Genomic DNA, 21784 nt, shown 5'->3' on the forward strand with positions numbered 1-21784 from the left:
TGGTGAGATCCAGAAACGGTAGGGAGATGTCAGAGATAACGACAATTCTACAACTTACCAAAGCCAATTAACCTGTATGTCTTTGGAGTGTGGGAGGAAACCGGAGCACCCGTAAAAAAACCACGCGGTATCAGGGAAAACGTACAAACTTCTTACAGACAGCACCCGTAGTCTAGATTGAACCCGGGTCTCCGGCGCTGTAAGGAAGTGACTCTACCACTGTACCACTGTGCCACTCCTACTTTGGCCACCCTCTGATGACTGAGAATATCACAGATTGTTATCTTTAGTAGGATTGATCAATGTCCCATGGATCGGTCAAGTTAGGTCAAGTTTACTGTCATAAACACGGTGGAGTGCAATGAAAATCATGCTGTTAGCAGTATCACAGGCACATAGACTTGGACAACATACACAAACAATTTAGACCTAAATTATGCATAAATTCTGCAAGACAGTAAAAAGAAAAAAAGACTGTGGAAAAAACAAGACGTTTGTGCAAAACATAATTGGGGAAAAAAAATCATGGTAGTGCGAGTGTTCAATTGCCGAGGTTCTATATGTTTAATCATGTTATTGTCACTTCACCCAGTGAGCCCAACACAAAGCAGTTAAGCCATAAGCCACTTAGCTGTGCAACATCGAAATTGGAAAGAAGTAATGTAATGTTTTCCAAAGTCATATGAATTAGACTATTGCATTATTTGTAGATGCGGTTTTTAAATTTGGTGTTCATAACTGGGACAATGTTGTCTTCTGATGAGAAATGTCTTTTTCCCAATTAGGATGTGGTTCCCAACCAACATGGAAGTGATTATTTATCCCAAGTATCCAGTGTAAATCACTAAGGTGCAGCTGAATTGATGGCTCTGGTCTGATAGCTTTCTATCAGAGAATTAATTGACACCTGAACAAACATCTTATGTAAACTGGTATTTCCGTTCACATGTTAATTGCTAAGTAATATATCTGCAACATCTTAAAAGTGCACAAACAAAGTGCTGGAAGAACTCAGCAGGTCAAGCAGCATCTGCGGAGGGCAATGGAAAGAAAATGTTTCTGTCCATTTCCCTCCACAGATGCTGCTTGCCCTGCTGAGTCTTTCCAGCACTTTGGGTTTTTTTGCACAAGATTTCTGCATTTGCAGAAGTCTCGTGTTTCCATCTGAAAAACCCACTTGTCTATCAGTGTATCAGTCAGCATATCACAATCATTGCAAATAACAGCAACACCGTTGTGCTGGAAAGCTGAAATATTTGTTTCTGGTAGGTTAACAAAATAATCCTGTGAACACAGTCTGTGGCTAGTATTCTATTTTGTGAACAGAATCATGTTCTGTGCTTAAAAGCTTGTGGAGTAAAAGTCGCATTTTTCAAAACCTATTTGATTTACTCCATCTTCCTTTACTTTAGTTGGATACCATATGGCAGAGGAAAGAACTAATAGCTTGCTTACCATAAGGGAAATGAGCTTCCCCAGTAACATTAGGGAGTGATGACTCTATTAGTTAGTTACACTCCATCATTCCACACAGCTGGTATTGGAAATGGTTAAAATTATATACAATCTCATTTTTTTTAAAATCAAGTGAACTGTTAATGTTCTCCATGATTTTTAGCCATCTGTATAAATTCCATGGAATATCTACCTTGGGCTAAATCGACAGCTAGATAAAGGAGAGAATATGCTTCTTGAAAATATCTGTAAACATTGAAACTTCAAGCCTGTTGGACACTTCCATTGTACGTTCTTGCGTTCATATTCTTAGCAGCCACCAAAAGCATATCACGCCACATTTGGACAGATATGTGGAGAGGAAGGGAAATGGAACTAACAGGGAACGCCAAAATGGCACGGTGGCGCAGTGGTAGAGTTGCTGCCTTCACCACCAGAGACCCAGGTTCGATCCTGACCACGGGTGCTGCCTGTATGGTTGGTATGGAGACAAATCGCTGGAGAGCTATTCCACAGGTGGAGCCTTTGCTCTTCAGCTGCCACTTTCCCTGAAGGAAACCTAGTTCTTTCTTACTATATTTAAAAGTCTTGACATTTCAACTTTTGGGCGGCAAGGTGGAGCAGTGGTAGAGTTGCTGCCTTACAGCGCTTGCAGCGCCAGAGACCCGGGTTTTATCGACCGATCACGGGTGCTGTCTGTACGGAGTGTGTACGTTCTCCCAGTGACCTGCGTGGGTTTTCTCCGAGAACTTCGGTTTCCTCCCACACTCCAAAGACGTTCAGATTTGTGGGTTAATTGGCTTGATATAATCGTGCATTGTCCCTAGTGCGTGTAGGATAATGTTAGTTTGCGGGGATCGCTGGTTGGTGCGGACTCTGTGGGCGAGGTCATGTTTCCGCGCTCTCTCTAAGCTAAACTAACGCGAACATGGTCAGCATGGATAATGTGGGCCAAAGGGCCTGTTTCAGTGCTGTATAGTTCAATGAACGTTTAACATTTATAGTGAAAGATCACAGACGCAGACCCAAACTTGCAAGTTTTGGAAAGGAAGTCTTTGCAGTTCATCTTTCTCTGTATTTCTCAAATATATTCAGTCATTGCCAGAATATATAATTGAATGAGGTCTCCAGTGATTATGTGAATGCATGCAGCAGAGCTGGAAACCTCTCTGCTCCGCAGCATGTTTCCATCCTAGCTTATGTGCCTCTCTTAATAACTAGTCAAGCGATCTTGAAGTATGCCTAGTAATCACAAATCATATTACCCAGTCACTGGGAATACAATAAAACCAAACTGGTATAAACCCAAGAGTATTGTCATAAAGCAATACAGTGTTTTTTATCAGAACGTTCCTCAGTTTTGGCCACTGAATAGAGTCTCCTCAGGTTTAAACATGAAAAGAAAGAGAACAAGACTCCTCTATTGAAATCTCAGCTGGGAAACAAACCTGGGCCAATTTACCTCTAAATCAAAAGTGCCAGTATTAAGCAAAAACACAAAGTGCTGGAGGAACTCAGCAAATTAGGCAGCAGCTCTGGAGGACATGGAAAGTTAGTGTTTTAGATCAGGAGCCTTCTTCAGACTGCCATTTTATTGGGCTTGCATTTAAACAAATTAGCCTACAAGTTATGTTAAGATACACATTGGGGCATGTCAGTAGTGCAGCTAGTAAACCTCACAATGCCAGAGACACAGGTTCAATCCTGAGCTCAGGGTCTGTCAGTGTGGAGTTTGCACGTTCTCCCTGTGACTTGTGGATTTCCTCCAGGTGCTCCTGTTTCGTCCCACAACCTAAAGATGTGCTGGTTTTTAAGCGAGTTGGCCATTGAAATTGTCCCCAGTGCACAGGTGAGCGGCAGAATTTGGGGTGAGTGGATGATCCCATATCTGACCCACGTTCCCGATCAATCTTCATTTCTATTGATTTCACAACCCTCTGGGAAAGAAAATTCTAAAAACTGTTAGTGCAAAAATGTAAGCAGCTTAGTGGTTCGCTGCTGAGCGGGGTTGAGGTTAGAGTTGCTCACGGTGGTTTGGGAAGCTGGTGGTTGAGAAGAAGGAACTGTGGTTGAACCTGGACGTAATGGTTCTCAGGCTTCTAAACCTTCTTCCTGGTGGGAACAGTGAGAAGAGAGCATGGCCGAGGTGGTGTGAGTCTTTCATGATTATGATTGGATTGATTGAAGATTTGAATACGTTTATCGGCCAAGTATGTACACATACAAGGAATGTGCCTTGGTGCTCCGCTCTCAAGTAACAACACAAACATACAGCAAAGAATTAAGAATAAAGCATAAAACATTAAGAATAAAACGTTACAGTTTAAATGTGTGAGTGAAATAAACCAGAGCAAAAAGAGACTACAGACTTTTGGTTATTGAGTAGAGCTACTACTCGCGGAAAAAAAGCTGTTTTTATGTCTGGCTGTGGCTGCTTTGACAGTCCGGAGTCGCCTTCCACAGGGAAGTGCTTGAAAGAGTTTGTGGCCAGGGTAAGAGGGGCCAGAGATGATCTTACCCGCTCGCTTCCTGGCCCTTGCAGTGCACAGTTCGTCAATGGGGGGAAGGTTACAGCCATCAACCTTCTCAGCTGATCGAATGATTCATTGCAGCCTCTGGGTGTCGTGCTTGGTGGCTGAGCCAAACCAGACCATGATGGAGAAGGTGAGGACAGACTCTATGATGGCAGTATAGAATTGGACCATCATTGCCTGTGGCAGCTTGTGTTTCCTCAGCTGCTGCAGGAGGTACATCCTTGGTTGGGCCTTTTTGACTGTGGAGTTGATGGTGGCCCCCCATTTAAGGTCCTTGGAGATGATGGTTCCAAGGAACTTAAATGACTCCACAGATGTGACTGTGGTGTTGTGGATGGTGAGTGGGGAGAGGGGAAGGGGACTCTGCAAAAGTCTACATTCTTGGCTGCATTCTTGAGGCAGCGAATATCATGTTGGTGGTGGAGAGCATGTTCCTTAGAGCTTTCAATAGAATTGTTATATTCCGCACAATTTTCAAATGAAGTTATGCGCTCCAAAAGTTGTCCATTTTGTGAAACCAATACAAATTTATTTTTACGTATTCCATCTTTTGACTACTGATCATAATGGAAAACAACTCAAGCTTCAGAAGAAACCAAAGACTGGGTAAAATATTCTCACCTGTGTCGTTGAAGGGTATCGATGCACTGAATGAGTGATTGGATAAGTGAGAGGGAATAATGCACTTTCCTGATAGAGAAGATAAAGTGAATAGTGGGAGGTTGTGCAGAGCATAAACACCAGACAATCAGTTGGGTCCAATGTCCTGCTTTTGTGCAAAGCTAACCCACCTTGTACGCCCCATGGTGTAAGCCAAAACCTGAAGCTAAGCCCCACGAACACTCACCACCCATGTGGGCTCCCGCTCATCATTTGTAGGCCTCTTTCCAACTTTCCAACTATTCCCCTGCAACCGCAAGAGATGCAACACTTGTTCCTTTACCTCCCCCATCGACTCCATCCAAGGACCCAAACAGCCTTTCCTGGTGAGGAAGAGGTTCACCTGCACCTCCTCCAACCTCATCTACTGTATCCGCTGTTCCAGATGTCAACTTCTCCACATCAGCGAAACCAAACGCAGGCTCAGCGATCGTTTCGCTCAACACCTTCGCTCAGTCTCCCGGTGGCTCAGCATTTCAACTCCCACTCCCAGTCTGACCTTTCTGTCCTGGGCCTCCTCCATTATCAGAGTTAGGCCCACCGCAAATTGGAGGAACAGCACCTCATATTTCACTTGGGTAGTTTACACCCCAGCGGTATGAACATTGACTTCTCTAACTTCAGATAGTCCCTGCTTTCTCTCTCTATCCCCTCCCCCTTCCCAGTTCTCCCACTAGTATTCCTGTTTCCGACTACATTCTATCTTTGTCCCGCCCCCTCCCCTGATATCAGTCTGAAGAAGGGTTTTGACCCGAAAAGTCACCCATTCTTTCTCTCCAGAGATGCTGCCTGACCTGCTGAGTTACTCCAGCATTTTGTGTTTATCATCTGAAGTCTTGGAATCCCCTTTTTGACCACAAAATTGGATCCGAGCATCATGGGCATCTCTACATTCGAGCAGTTCTGATCAGGACAATATTCCTGTTGTTCTCCATGATTTCTGAATTTAATTGTGAAATTGGCCAAGGCTTTTGTCCCAGAAAACAATAATTAAGTGCACTATTGCTCAAACCTTTCGAGCTAATTCATGCTGCGGTCAACAAAACCACGTCGAGGGACCATTGGGGAACTGGAGACTTGCACCATCTTCAATTCCCATGAATGGAGTAAAATAAATTTCCAATAATCTCAAAAAACATTGCTTTGCTTAGTACAACAACTGACGATGTGCAAAATAGCAAAAACTGGATGATGTTTTATAGAAATATCTTTCTATAAAAGCTGCTGTTTATTTCCAGTATTTTTTGTTTTTATTTTTCCTGGTCCATTTTTCCATCTTCACCAACCATATCCCATTAGAGGGAGGGAAGTCCTCTTTGACTTTGTCCCTTCCCACCACCTGAAGACCCAATGCGTATTTCCAAATTAAACTGGTGATTCACTTGCATTTCCTCCAATCCATTCTACTGCAGTCAGTGCTGACAATGCGGTCTCCTCTATATTGAAGTAACTAGAGTCAGCTGAGGTGACTTCTTTCCAGAACACCTGCTTTCTGTCCACAGAAGTGACAAAGTCTTTAGTTGTCTCCGACTTCAATCCTCTATTCTGACCTATATGTCTGTGGCCTCCTGTACTGTTCCACTGAGAGTCAATGTCAGGTTGAGGTGCTCATCTTTTGAATGGATGCATTGCAGTCCTCGGGAGTGGCTCTGAACATTCTTCTTTCGTGTCCATCATCCATGTTGCAGTCCTCGGGAGTGACTCCACATCACTGTCAACGTCCGTCCTGAAAAGGACGCAAGCTTCCGGCGACAATCAGTGGGAGCCATCACTTATACAGTAGACGATGGTGGTAGCAGAATTAGCTCAGGACACTTCCAGTTTCCAGCCCCGCGACATGGACGCTTCTGCGACGGGGCCACTCTGAACATTGAAGTTCAAAGGTTCAGGTTCAAAGGTCAGGTTCTTGTCACATGTACCAATTAAGGTACAAATGAAACAACTGGGGCAAAACAATCGAAAGAAAATGAATTGAAATTGGATAAAATAGTCACAAATCTCTTGCCATATTACACGGACATCCCCTTTGAATTCACCACAGAATTGAGCCTCTGCATTCAGTTGGAGGTAATTATTTGGGCTGAGTTCTTCCTCCGATTTCTAAAGAAAATGCCACTTTCAGAGGAAACCCTTTCAGCCAGGCTGGGCACCAGGTCCTGATGGACCTCTACAATTTGTAGCAATCCCCCTGGGCTAGGTTTGATCCTAATTTGAAGGAAGGATATTCCTAATTTGAGGAAGGATATTCTTGCTATTGAAGGAGTGCAGCGTAGGTTCATGAGGTTAATTCCCGGGATGGCGGGACTGTCATATGATGAAAGAATGGAGCGACTGGGCTTGTATACACTGGAATTTAGAAGGATGAGAGGAGATCTTATAGAAACTTCCCAAATTATTAAAGAATTGGACATGCTAGATGCAGGAAACATGTTCCCGATGTTGGGGAATAAGGGGTAGGCCATTTAGAACGGAGATGAGGAAAAACTTTTTCACACAGAGAGTTATGAATTTGTGGAATTCTTTGCCTCAGAAGGCAGTGGAGGCCAATTCACTGGATGCATTCAAGAGAGAGTTAGATAGAGCTCTTAGGGCTAGTGGAATCAAGGGGTATGGGGAGAAGGCAGGAACGGAGTACTGATTGTGGATGATCAGCCATGATCACATTGAATGGCGGCGCTGGCTCGAAGGGCTGAATGGCTTCCTCCTGCACCTATTGTCTGTGTATCTATGTAGGATCTGTTTTGTTTTCGAAGAAGGAAAAATTTGTCGCACGCACTCATAGGCCAGAGAACTTTATAAAACAATTCTTCACCCTTCTTCAGTCAGAGGGTGGTGAATCTGTAGAATTCTTTGCCACAGAAGGCTGTGGAGGCAAGTTGGCAGATATTTTTAAGGCAGAGATAGATAGATTATTGATTAGTAAGGGTGTCAGATGTTATGGGGAAAAGGCAGGAGAATGGGGTTCGATGGGAGCGATAAATCAGCCATGATTGAATGGCAGAGTATGCGATGGGCCGAATGGCCTAATATTGCTCCTATCGCTTATGATCTTATGAATAACAAAAACTGGTAAATGATCAGTGAAATCCAGGAAAAGCGGAGGATGTGGAGCACTCTGGAGTTGTGACCCAGTGGTTGCAGTGCGGCTGGTGAAAGGCCGTTGGGCTTCAGTAGCTGGGACTGCAGCTGCCTTGGAGGGTGATCATGCAGGCCGGCCGGCTGCAGATTGCACCAACTACAGAAGAGGCTGGTGGGCTGATTGGCATCGCGATGTGGCTGCAGTGGGATCATGAATGCTGCCTGCCTGGCAAATGGCAGCCGTCTCCTGCTCCTTGAAAGCCCTTCTCCACCACTGCCCTCTCCCTGTCGGCGGACAGGTAACTGGACTACGATGGTGTTGTGGTTGCCTGCAAACTACTATACGCACAGTGATCTTCATGGGGCAGCTGCTGATTGTAGGGCAGTGGACATTGAGACATTGGCACACTAAATTCTGTTGAGTTACTCCAGCACCTTATGTCTTTTTCCGATATATCCACATTTCACAAATTGCATCCCTCCGAGCATTGCAACTTTGCAACCTTCAGTGTTTCTCTCGCACTTCATCTTCAACTGCTTCCATTTTATCTCTCTGCTTTGTCTGCTGATCCCTCAAACAGAAGGATGTGGTTGTTTTAATTGCCTTCATGGTATTCTCTCAAAACTGCCCCCGAAATAAAAGATGTTCCTGGTGAGGAATGCCAACCGTTAAAATGTGTCAGTCCGTAGTTGAAGCTGCAGTTCATACTGCATGTTTGGCTGTCTGACCGCAACTCATAATGTGTGTCATGTGATGAAATGCAATGCAACTGAAATATGACACATTGGTTTGCAACTGGAGGTGATGTAACAGCCTTCGTGTTCAAAGACTGAGGAAATCAGGGACCTGAAGAAGGATACATCCAGCTTTATCATTAAACATCCTCAGCCATGATCGCATTGAATGGCGGTGCTGGCTCGAAGGGCTGAATGGCCTACTCCTGCACCTATTGTCTATTGTCTATTGTCTATTGACTCAGAGCTCCACTACAGTCGCTGCCTTACCAGAAAAAAAAGGGTATCAGATTCCTTCAAACAATGTTGTTTTCTAAATGTGTTCAGTGTAAATGCCACTAGTTGTAGATGTTATACAGATTACATTTGTGTTAAGGAGAGGGTACAAACATCATCTGTTTATATTTTGCAGTAATGCAGCCAATTATAAAACTAAACATTCAGAACAACACATTTTACCCTTTTGCAAGGGTTTCCTGGAATGAACTGAACCTCGAGTGTGGCTTGTAATGAGAAGTGAAGTATAGATGTTTTTTCAAGTGTGCTCTTTAGGTCTTTCACAAAGACAAAGTTAAAATAGATGCGCCGTGTTTGATGATGTACCTGTTTATTGACTTTTCAACACGCCACTCACACACTCCAGGCTCTTGTGTGTGTGAAATGTAAATCATGTACTTAACACTTGAACGAACATAATAATGTTCAGGGTTACGGAGGCAGTTTGTTTCGGTGTTGTTTACACCGTTTATTGCTATGGATCTGTAGCGAGGGAATTTGCATAAACGATGGCTATCGAGGCATGTGTTTTGCAAAATAATGCCCAGGAAATGGATATGTTCACTCAAAGTATAAAAACCGGCAATTAGAGCTATTGTCAGCATGCAACAGTGAAGTAGACAGAGGGGTAATTGATAAATGGGCCAGGCAAAAAATCCTGTGTGCCCTCCTACCAAGCCGATGAATCATGGGGTATTTACGTAGGGACGAGCTCTAATTCCATCAGCTCCCTTCCATTACTCGTGGCACCAAGAAAACATAGGGCCACCTGGCGTGGGGGGGCCGCTGAGAATAAAGAGGGACCCAGTGTGGGGGGGGGGGGCACCGAGAACAAAGGGGGACCCGGTGTGGGGGAACGACCGAGAGAACAAAGGGGGACCCAGTGTGGGGGAACCACCGAGAGAACAAAGGGGGACCCAGTGTGGGGGGGACCACCCAGAACAAAGGAGGACCTGGTGTGGGGGGGGGGGGGCACCGAGAACAAAGGGGGACCCGGTGTGGGGGGACCACCGAGAGAACAAAGGGGGACCCAGTGTGGGGGAACCACCAACAAAGGACCTGGTGTGGGGGGACACACCGAGAACAAAGGGGGACCCAGTGTGTGCGGGAACCACCGAGAGAACAAAGGGGGACCCAATGTGGGGGGACCACCGAGAACAAAGGGGGACCCGGTGTGTGGGGGAACCACCGAGAGAACAAAGGGGGACCTGGTGTGGGGGGCCGCTGATAACAACATGGGATCTGGTGTGTGTGGGGGGGGGGGGGGACACCGAGAACAAAGAGGGACCCAGTGTGGGGGAACCACCGAGAGAACAAAGGGGAACCATTGGGGACTAAATGGAATACTTTGAAACTTTGTCGCCCTATACATGGCGACTCTTTGCATACGTGTGTATGCAAAACAAAGACTGCAAAATAAAATATCATTCACTCATTCATTCATTCATTCATTCATTCGGTGTCCCCTCCCTCAGTCAGTGTCTCTGAGGCAAAGTAGAATATGAAATGCAAAGCCAGCAACATTTCAACCTGAAAGATCAACTCTGTTTCTCTTCACGCGGATGATGCCTGATCCGTTGAATGTTTCCAGCATTTTCTCTTCTTGTTTCAGATTTGCGGCATCTATAGTCCTTTTGATTTTGCTGTTTATGTCTTATGGACAACGCAAAAGATTTCACAGACTGACACATTCTATTAGTGGAATGCTCTTTTGACTTTGAAAAGTGTGGTCCTGCACACAACAAAAGATAAATGACTAAGCGGCTTATGTTTTAGTCCAGGACACAGGGAAAGCATACGGCCACTGGGTGATTTACATTTACCTGGGAGTAAACGATCTAACATCTGAACTGAGGACAGTACTTCTTACAGGTCAGCTTTCCCGCGTTGGTCTGCTGAAATGTTTCACCAATATTCTCCTTGACATTGACATTCCGTCATCAGAATCTTATAGACGAGCATGGGAGGACGAATTGAATCAATTTATAATGCAAGATATATGGGATGAAAGTTTACAACATCAATGTTCATTGAATACTAGACATTCCTTAATACAATTTAAAATAATACATAGATTACATTATTCGAAGACGAAATTAAATAGGATTTTTCCTAGTATCTCTCCTATGTGTGATAAATGTCAATTTCAAGAAGCTAATTTAACTCATATTTTCGTAACTTGTATAAAAATGCAAAACTTCTGGTTGGAGATTTTTAAAATAGTTTCTAAAGTTATTAATAAAAAATTAGATATGGACCCAAAATTAATTATATTAGGATTATCAGAACATACTACAAATTTTACAGTAAGTCAGGTACATTTTCTTGATTACAGTCTAATAACTGCGAAAAAACTAATACTTAAATTTTGGAAAAAACCAATAACCCCCACAATTAAAATGTGGACTATGGAAATGACAGAGACTCTGCATTTGGAAAAAATAAGGTTTGCCTTAATCGACAAACCTGAGTTATTTTTAAAAATATGGACTCCATTTATTGAATTTTTAGAAAAGTAAATGGGTTTGGCACAGGACTAAAATTTTAAAAAAAATTAAAAAAAAATTTAAATAAAAAGTTGAAACTTGAGTTGGGGGTTGGATGTACAGCTGTGGTTTTTGTCTCCCGGATCTACTCCCGTTAATTTTTATTGTTAGATCCTTTTTAAAAAAATTTTTTTTTAACCCTCTTACTCTCTCTTCCCAAGTTTATAGTTTTATATTTTTATTTTTACTTTCTCTCTTCAAAAATTTAAAAATTGAAGCTATGTAAGAACTTTGTAACAAATGTGGTTTTTTTAAAATTTCGATTTGTACATATGCTTTTCAAAAAAAAAAAAAAAAAAAAAAAAGATTATGCACCCAAGAGGAGCATGAATCTGCAATCTGTTGACTGCTAAACTCGTGAAGCAATGCTGACAAAGCATGGGTGCTGACAAAGCATGGGTGCTGACCTGTAGAGGCTGTTGTGCATGTGAAGCATCTTGTCATGTAAAGTGGGCCATGCATGGAAGTATTTACCAGAGGTCTGCTGTAGAACCATGCCCAGATGATTGATAAAACAGAAAGTGAAAGAAAGTCCAGAGGAGGGAGTTAAGCCAGGTACAGTCAGAGCATTTAAAAGGCACTTGTACAGATACATGGATAGGAAAGGTTTAGAGGGACATGGGGCAAACGAGGGCAAATTAGACCAGCTTCGATGGGGCAGCTTGGTTGGCATGAACGAGTTGGGCCGAAGGGCTTGTTTCTATGCTATATGACTCTAAATATAAAGACAGTACAGTCAGGATTGAATATTGTTTAAGATAGCTTACACTTCAAATTTATCAGTTCTCACAGTTAGCAATCACAACCTCAGTGCAGATGCAAAGGTGAGCATGTGTGAACTTCTACGCACATTGCTTGTTCTTGGTTGTTGCTAGAGATAAAAGCACCATCATGTTGTTTGCAGGCCTTTGTTAATCTTGAACCAAAAAAAGCAAAGACTTCATTTCACTCATTGCCAGAAGGCAGTTACCATGATCTCCAGGGTTTGCAAGCAAAAGGCACATAGTGCCTCTATTTCACCACGTATTCTCCAGCACCAAAAGAAACCTGATCAACAACTTACTATCTAGCGATCAGCTATATATACTTCAACTGCAAAAAGAGATAAATGGTGCTTAAGTGGAAAGCAAGGAAAATACTGAAAACAAGACTTATTTGTAAATTTCCCCGGTGGAACGAATAAAGGAATATATTATTATTATTATTATGGGCCTTGCCTACAGTGTGTACACATGTACCACACAATGAGAAGCATTCTTCACAAGAAATCTGATATAGGTGTGTTGAAACAATAGGCTAGAAATGGATCCACCAGCTCCTGCTTTCCATATACAAATCACACACAAATGCAATTTAGCCCAGACTGGATTCAGCAGTGATCATTTCCAGGTGGCATTTCTCTGTGTATTTTACCACAGTGTGTCTAGTGTTCTTCTGGTGTTAGTTTGCATCTAATGATTTCACCGTCAATTGAAGGATGTCTATCGTGAAACATGACTTGCACACAACATCGTGCAGCCATCATTCTCAGTGCTGAGCATTAGGAACCTCATCCCTGGTTGTCCCATCACTGATTCCGATTCCAACCTTATCACATGATGCACATCAGAGGTGCACGCTGTGATCTCAGCCTCACTGATCACCGCATCCTTGGCGGGACCACTTGCAGTTTGGCACTTCGCAAGCAATCACCATGTCCAATCCGTACACTTCACACACATTTTCATTCTTACGCACACTAACTGTTATTTCACCTTAGCAACGGTAGTTTACACATCTGCTAAAACCGACTGGTTTGCATCTGTTGTCACGTCATCTTGAGGTCCACTGGGACCTTCCACCAGACTCCTCACGTACACTACATGAGTCCTGTCTGCAGTGAAGAGTGGAGGAACTCAGCTTCTTCCTTATTGCTGGGGCCTGTCTTTCTGCTGGAGCTCATTAGCCAGCCAGCCGTCTCCACCCTTGCGCTCAAAGCTGCATGTGAATTCATCCTAAGAACAACCTACACATCATTTCTACTGGGACATACACGAATCATTCAAAAATGAAAATTACAAAAGAATTCCCCAGATATATGTAGTTCAAGTAAAAAATTTAGCCCAGTTTCTTACATGATGGAAAAATTCCTGAACTGCAAGTCCAGTTGCTACAGATTAAATTGAGACAGAAGAGGCTTCAGATGCTGGAATCTGGAGTAAAATATAAACTGAAGGAAGAACTCGGCAGGTAAAGCAGCATCTGTGGAGGCAAAAGAATGATCGCAGTATCAGGCGAGACCCTCCCTTCAGAACTGAGAGTGTAGAGGGAATACAGCCAGTGCACAGAAGTGAGAGGGAAGGGTGAGGCTGAAGCAGGCAGGTGTTGTGGAAGCAGATAAGGGAGGGATGTGGGTAGATGGGATTGGGAGGAAAGGGGAAGCAAGGGAGTGGAAACCCACAGAGACATGTGGAAGGACAGATGGAAGTAGATGGGGGAAGGTAACATGTCTTGGTAACAAGGGGGAGGGATGGAAAAAAGTGAACAAAGGGGAAGAAGACAGTGGTGGGCAGGGAGGAGTGGTTTCCCCAAAAGCAGAACACAAATCACCCGGGGGGTGGAGGATAATCACTTGTAAACATAAACAGCTTGGACAATGTGTGTGCTTCCACCTCTCCCTACTCTTCTTTTGGAAAATCACTGGGAAGTGGTTAAAGGAGGAGATCTAGTTGTGTAAGTGCACAAGTGCTCCTGGCATCCAGAATGTCATGATGAAAAATATCTCAAAACAATCTCAACCATGTAAAACTGAGAATATTGTGAAATTGGAACATTCAATGTCCGTACCAATTGGCTGTAGGCTACTACGCCAAATACGAGGTGTTGGTTACGTTGTTTGCATTTGGCCTCGCTGTGGCACAAGAGAAGTTCGAGGACTGACAGATCGGTATGGGAATGAGGGTTGAAAATGCATGTAACTGGAAGCCCAGAATGGTGTTGCAGGCAGAGTGCAGATGTTCGGCAAAGCAGTTCCCTAGTCTAGGGTTGGTCTTGTCCATATAAGGGGAGACCATGTCATGAGCACTACATGCAATAACAGGTTGGAGAAAGCCAGCGTGAATCTCCGCTACAACAAGAAGGGCTGATTAGGTCCCGAGATGGAGGTGAGGCGTGAGGTGAAGGAACACAGGTCCTAGCACATACAAATGCAGGGAAAGTGCCAGGGATCTGCACAAAGGTTGGGTAGGAAGGAATGAATGATCCATTAAGTTCAAGGTTTCAAGGTCAGTTTATTGTCACATGTACCAATTAAGGTACAGTGAAATTTGAGTTACCATACAGCCATACTAAGTGAAAAGCTACAAGACACACAGCCACATAAAAGTTACCATAAACATCCACCACAGTGGATTCCACATTCCTCACTGTGATGGAAGGCAATAAAGTCCAATCTTCTTCCTCTTGTTCTCCCGCTGTCGGGGCAGTCAAACCATCCGCAGTCGGGGTGATCAAAGCCCCCACAGCCGACGATCGAAGCCCCCCGGCGGGGTGATCGAAACTCCCGCGTCGGGGCGGTTGAAACTCTCTCCGCGGCATGGAGCTCCCGTGTCAGCCTCTTCCTTCCAGAGACCGCGGGCTTCACGATGTTAAAGTCCACAGGCCCCGCGGTTGGAGCTTCAATCCCCGGCAAAGGGATCGCAAGCTCCGCGATGCTAAAGTTGTGGAGAGAGTGGACCTTGCAGAAAGCAGAAAGGTAGTGGGGGAGAGAGGAAGATGGAGCTGATGGAAGGATCCCATTGATACTAGAAGATTAAAATGATTTATGTTTTCATTGAGATTGTTTATCTTTTACTGTAATGAAGACCTCAGGGACCTCAGTGATTAAGCTAATTGTCTTACAAGAAACAGAGTTTGTGTCATGCGCTGATATTAGTCTGCTTTATAATTATGGTTTATTTTGCATTAGTTTAAACTTCATCAATTCTTGTGGGCACTTGTGGTTCTCAGACTCGATGTTGTTCAGGAGAAGGAATTGCATTTCCATATTCTGTAAAGATAGACAATAGACAGGAGTAGGCCATTCAGCCCTTCGAGCCAGCACCGCCATTCAATGTGATCATGGCTGATCATTCTCAATCAGTACCCCGTTCCTGCCTTCTCCCCATACCCTCTGACACCGCTATCATTAAGAGCTCTATCTTGATATGGTGATCTTGATGGAAATTGCACCATCGAGGCCCAAAAATGCCTGTACGTCCAAGGACACATTCTGCGTTTGTCGTCCAGATCAGAGGCATAATCAATAGTAAAGATAAACTGAAGAAAGACACAAAAAGCTGGAGTAACTCAGCGGGACAGGCAGCATCTCTGGAGAGAAGGAATGGGTGATGTTTTGGGGTCGAGACCCTTCTTCAGACATAATGTCTGTAAAGATAACCATAAACAGTTTAGAAAACGTGAGTGCCTCCACCTCCCCCTACTTTCCTATTAAAAATTCACCGTGAAGTGGGTAAGAGAGATCTAGTTGTGTAAGTACACAAGTGCTCCAGAATGTCACGAACAATCAGCTTGGTAATGATGAAAAAGATCTCAAAAGTATCGCAACCATGTAAAACGGAGAATATGGAGTGTTCTTCACAACATGTGAATAATGACAACGAGTAGAAATAAGGAACTGCAGATGCTGGTTTACACAAAAAGGCACAAAGTGCTGTAGTAACTTAGCGGATCAGGCAGCATCTCTGGAGAACATGGTTAGGTAAGGTTTTGGGTCGGGACCCTTCTTCAGACTGATGATGATTCTTGACCAAAACAGCAACAGCCTGCACTTTTTTCCACTCCACCAAAGACAGACAAACCTTCTGCTGTCAAAGCCATCTGCTCTGGAACTCTCTCCATAAACTTATCTACACGTTGCACATTTCTATTTCTTCCTTCCAACTTGTTAACCGAGCATACCATTATCCCTTTTACAAATTTAGTTTTAGTTTTAATAATTTATTATTGTCACGTGTACCAAGGTACAGTAAAAAGCTTTTTTTTTGCCTGCTCTCCAGTCAAAGAAAACACTACACATGATTACAATCGAGCTGTCCACAGAGCACAGATAAAGGATAAAGCGTACAACATTTAGTGCAAGACACATTCCGATAAAAGATAGTTAAAAGGACGCCAAGGAGGTAGATGGGAGGTCAGGACCACACTCTAGCTGATGAGTGGACTGTTCAGCTGCCTGATAAATAGCTGGGAAGAAACTCTCCCTGAATCTGGAGTCGTGCGTTTTCAGACTTCTTTACCTCTTGCCCGATGGGAGAGGAGGTGAGACTGGTCCTTGATTACGCTGGTGGCCTTGCCGAGGCAGCGCAAAGTGTAGATGGTGTCAATGGAAGGATGGTCGGTTTGCTTGATAGTCTGGACCAGGACATATTGCTGGTGATATTTACTCCAAGGAACTTGAAACTTTCGACCATCTCTACTTTGGTGCCATTTCATGAAGTCAATCACAATCTCCTTTGACTTGGACGCTGTAGGCCCGGAAAAGTCACAGTGAAATTCTTTGCTTGCATGCTCAAGGTATGCAATTGTTGCCACATAAAGGGCGCTGACAAAGTTACAAAGTATCCCGTGCCAGGCCCACCCTTGACAAGCAATCGAATTGAAAATGGAGTAAATCACGAGTCCCCTCTCTAACATTACACCCCGACCCTCTCCCCCACTTGAATTAATAGTAAAGACTGAATGAACTCTGGAACTCTGGTTAGAGCAATGAAAGAGTGAAGGGAAGGCAGGCAGACAGAGATTCTCAGCAATGAGTTCAGCAGAAGCAGGGATTTCCTGGGCTTGTTGTGCACAGGCAGTATTAAGTGAAATGATCACAAAACCTCAGCTAACTGTACAGCTGTATGTTTTATTTTGCATTACCTAAACCCCTCCGCATTGCCATTACATTAACAAAAAAGCATTACACATGAGAATGGATGTAGAGTTGAAGTGGATGTGTGATTGAAAATGGATTTGCCAGACTTATTTCTGCAGATGTATGGAGAATTCGCAGTCCATACCATCTGCCTGCAGGGCTCCAAACACAAAACGCTGAACTAAGGAACGCTTCATTGCCGTGGAGCCATGGTCTTTGGGGAACCACATGAAGACAGCCTAAATTAATCCTGCATTGAAATTTCTTCTCCTAATATGGGCCTCAGTTCCAAAACCATCTCTCTCGAGGCCTTGATTATTAATTTGTTTGAAAAGCAGACTTTGAATTGGAAAAGCTAACAGCTTGAATAAAGTAACTCCTAAATTAAATTGCCTGGAAATGCCTTTGCACAGCTCCAAAGAAGCATTTGGTATGTAAGAAAATAACTGCATATGCTGGAACAAATCAAAGGTATTTATTCACAAAATGCTGGAGTAACTCAGCAGATCAGGCAGCATCTCAGGAGAGAAGGAATGGGCGATGTTTCGGGTCGAGACCCTTCTTCAGTCATTTTGTGAATAAAAAGCATTTGGTATGTGGTGGACTATGGGCTTAAGGCAGAGTAGAGTAATTCTATGCTTATTTCTGGACATCTCCTGACATTTTGGCATGATTTTTAATTGTCTCATCATCTTCACTCCAGACTAAAATTCCTTCGAATTAGGTCACTAACAGCACTACATACAAAGTTCACCTCAGGAGGAATTTCCCACCTCAATGGTCTGAAAACAACAGTTTTTATTTACTTGCTGAGATTATCCATTCAGGTTAAAGGGCTAATAGCCAGCCTGTTTTCTTTGTCCATCAATGAAATCTACCCCCTTCAGCGACCCTTGGATATAATCTCACAGGTGCCTTAAAATCAAAACAACTGCAGATGCCGGGAATCTGAAGTAAATGGAGAAAATCCTGGAATCACTCAGGATCATTGCAGGCTGGTGCTGATCTCTGCCACCTCTCACCGCTTGCTGGATCAAGGAGATCACCCAATGGTTTCAGCTGCAGGAGCAGACAAAAGACCGTGCACTTCTGCCTGTGTTTCAGACTTCCGCCAAGTGCAGGCATTCGGAGACTGCTCTCATGCCCATGCAGTGACCTCCATGGCTGTAGCCGTGGTGGGACTCTGTGGGGCCGCGCGCAAAGAGCGTGCGCTCTGACAGCCTCTTCAACATCTACATCCCAGACCTGCCGGGAGTTTTCTCCCTCTTTCTTCCCATCATTGCAGCGACACTCTCTCCTGCTGCTGGAGGAACCGGATGCAGGGATCCCTTCTTCAAAGCAAATACAAGCAACTGCATGAAATTGCAACAGAGTTCACCGTACTGAAAGTGAGCGAGCAAGGCAGGAAACTGGGGAACCCAACAACAATGAAGACAGGCACAAAATGCTGCAGTAACTCAGCGGGACAGGCAGCATCTCTAGAGAGAAGGAATGGGTGACGTTTTGGGTTGAGACCCTTCTTCAGATGTGTGAAGCTCAAAATTGAAGATCTTGAATTTAGTTACTTTAATAAATATTATTATTATTACTACTACTAATAATCTATATACAAAAACTCTAATTTGTTTGTTTGTTCCTGAACTACAGCCAAAACTGTACATGATAGCGTGACAATTTTAGGCCCACCTTCCTTACCGTCGTCCCTTTGGTGCTAATGGAAGAAGTTTAATTGAAATCGGTGTTATATTTTTAAAGTTATTTACATTTTAAAGTTTAAATCTATCTCCTAGGGAGGGAGGGAGGGGGGAGGAGGCAGGGCGGGAAGGGGAGGGGAGGTGGGAGGGAGGAGGGGGTGAGGGAGGAGGGCGGGAGAGAGGGGGGAGGGGAGGGAGGGAGAGGGTGCTGCACCAATACAGGAGAGGTTTGGGCCCAATGGGTCCACTTGGTCTAGTAAATCATTATTATTCTTCAGCAATCCTTTGGGGTTGAGGATGACTTGCATCCACTCCAGTTCTATGGAGTGCCTTCATTTGATGTGTTGACTAAATAGCATTGGGATGATCCACAACATTGTGTTAACACCATGAAAAGATAGTAAACAATGTCAGTTTGAATGACGGATCCCAATCCAAAACATTGCCTATCCATGTTCATCCATGAGATGCTGCCTGACCCATTGAGGTACTTCAGCACTTTATGTTTCCTGCGTCATAAAACATATGTTAGGATTGATTCACCGTACTTAGAGGAACTGCTGGATTTGGAGAAAGAAACAAAAATTAGACACCGGTAGTGGCCAAATGATTGGAACAGTTCTGAGAGAGTATTTAGAGAGCTGCAGATTAACTATTGACAATGTCAATTTGTTATGTCTGACCAATGAGAGATCTTTTTGAAGAGGTAACAAGGAGCACAGTGAAGGTACAGGTAGTCAAGTCAAGTCAAGTCAATTTTATTTGTATAGCACATTTAAAAACAACCCACATTGACCTAAGTGCTGTACATCAGTTCAGGTACTAAGAACAAACATATAATGGCACACAAACATAACAGCACATACATAAACAGTTCACAGCGCCCCCTCAGAGGGCCTCAAACGTTAGGGAGTAGAAATAGGTTTTGAGCCTGGACTTAAAGGAGTCGATGGAGGGGGCAGTTCTGATGGGGAGAGGGATGCTGTTCCACAGTCTAGGAGCTGCAACCGCAAAAGCGCGGTCACCCCTGAGCTTAAGCCTAGACCGCGGGATAGTGAGTAGCCCCAAGTCGGCCGACCTGAGGGATCTGGAGATAGAGTGGTGGGTTAGAAGATTTTTGATATGGGGGGGGCAAGCCCCAATTTTGCTATAAATTATGTTTCATTACCACTTGCTTTGCAAGGGCCAAACTGGTTATAACATGAATTCAGATGGGAACTGGGGAAGCACTGAAAAGCTATTTCGTAAATTGACAATCAGAGAAAAAAAGCTGTCTTAGATTTAAACAGTATAAAGGGAAAAACTGTTTCCATTGTAATTTCCCCATGATATAGAGGGGGGTGGGAAAAGTTTCCATGTAACATCCCTTAAGAATGCAGCTTCTAATTTAACTACAGGTGGCCATTGAAATTGAGAAGCAATCACTTCAATTGAAACTTGTGTGGGGATACCCGATTAAACAGTACAGTAATAAAAAAATAAGCTGAAAGCTCCTGAAAAGATATTTACTTTTGAAAATCTTGTGGGAAAAATAACTTTGTTATTGTGAGCCTGAAATTCTACCGCTAATACCCTTTTCCCCCATTCATTATTGTCTTTATTATGCAATTTTCTACAATATGAGTTTTCATAGGAATGCAACTATTAAGTTGTAGCAGAAATGCATGTCTTTTGTTTATTGCTGTAAGGGCACTGCTTCTTATTCTTACTCATGGCGCACAATCTTAAGAGAGGTGATTCTGACCAAGGGAATCTGTTTTATGTGTAAAAAAAACTGCAGATGCTGGTATAAATCGAAGATAGACACAAAATGCTGGAGTAACTCAGCGGGTCAGGCAGCAACTCGGGAGAGAAGGAATGGGTGGCATTTCGGGTTGAGACCCTTCTTCAGACTGATGTCAGGAGAGGGGGCGGGACAAAGAAAGGATGTAGTAGGAGACAGGAAAACTAGTGGGGGAACTGGGAAGGGGGAGGGGAAAGAGAGTGACAGAGGAACTATCTGAAGTTAGAGAAGTCAATGTTCATGCAGCTGGGGTGTAACCTGTTTTATTGTCAGTATTGACTACCAATCTCACTACGTCTGTACGTGACCTGTTTTCAGCATTGCGTGAGGACAGTGGGATCCAACATAGTTTGTGGATTCCCTTTGCAGATTAATGAGGGAGAATTTAAAAGTTTTTGTTGTACCTAGCATGATGTAATCAGTGATTCATGTGTGACTCTGGCTTTACATCCATGTTGCACCTTGCTATGATTTTCCTGTTCTATTTTCAGGCAAGGCTGAAGCAGAGCTTAAAAATTTCAGCCCTCATTATCGGCGGCAATACCCTGTGACCTTCTTCAATCACATTCGACGTGAGATAGAGCAAGACAGAGAGACTCAGCCGCAACTGCTGAGCCGTAAGGTACAGTATCTGATTTGTCCTTTGGCTCTGGTCGAGTTAGCCCACCATCCCAACTGGCTGCTGCAATTCTGAGCTGCATTCCCTGTGTTACATCTTCCCAGCTGTTATCAGGCAATCCGACCACACCCAGAGAGCAGTGCTCAACTACTATCTACCTCTTTGGTGACCCTCGGACTGTCCTTGATTGGACTTTGCTGGCTTTACCTTGCACCAAGCATTATTCCCTTATCATGTATCTATGCACTGTAATTGGCTTGATTATAATCATGTATTGCTTTCCGCTGACTGGATAGCACGCAACAAAAGCTTTTCACTGTACCTTGGTACACGTGATAATAAACTAAATTGAACTTGTGGGCACAGTTCATCCCTGCAGCAGCAGAACCTGCCATAAACATCCTACAGTGTGTGCTGAAGGTGAGAAATGAAAAGAGAAAATGCTGAAGACAGACACAAAAAGCTGGAGTAACTCAGCGGGACAGCCAGCATTTCTGGAGGGAAGGGA

General features: G+C 43.8%; 1 protein-coding gene across 2 annotated transcripts in view; it reads left to right on the forward strand.

The window, feature by feature from the left end:
* Positions 1–21784, forward strand: part of LOC144597878 (protein Niban 1-like) — a 95731-nt gene that overhangs the window by 11116 nt on the left and 62831 nt on the right. For both annotated transcript variants that reach the window (XM_078407609.1, XM_078407610.1), the window contains exon 2: positions 21149–21279. In XM_078407609.1, coding sequence (XP_078263735.1) covers positions 21149–21279 — 131 coding nt within the window. The remainder of the gene's footprint in view (positions 1–21148; positions 21280–21784) is intronic.

Source organism: Rhinoraja longicauda, chromosome 11, assembly GCF_053455715.1.
Source record: "Rhinoraja longicauda isolate Sanriku21f chromosome 11, sRhiLon1.1, whole genome shotgun sequence".
Lineage (NCBI taxonomy): Eukaryota > Metazoa > Chordata > Chondrichthyes > Rajiformes > Arhynchobatidae > Rhinoraja > Rhinoraja longicauda.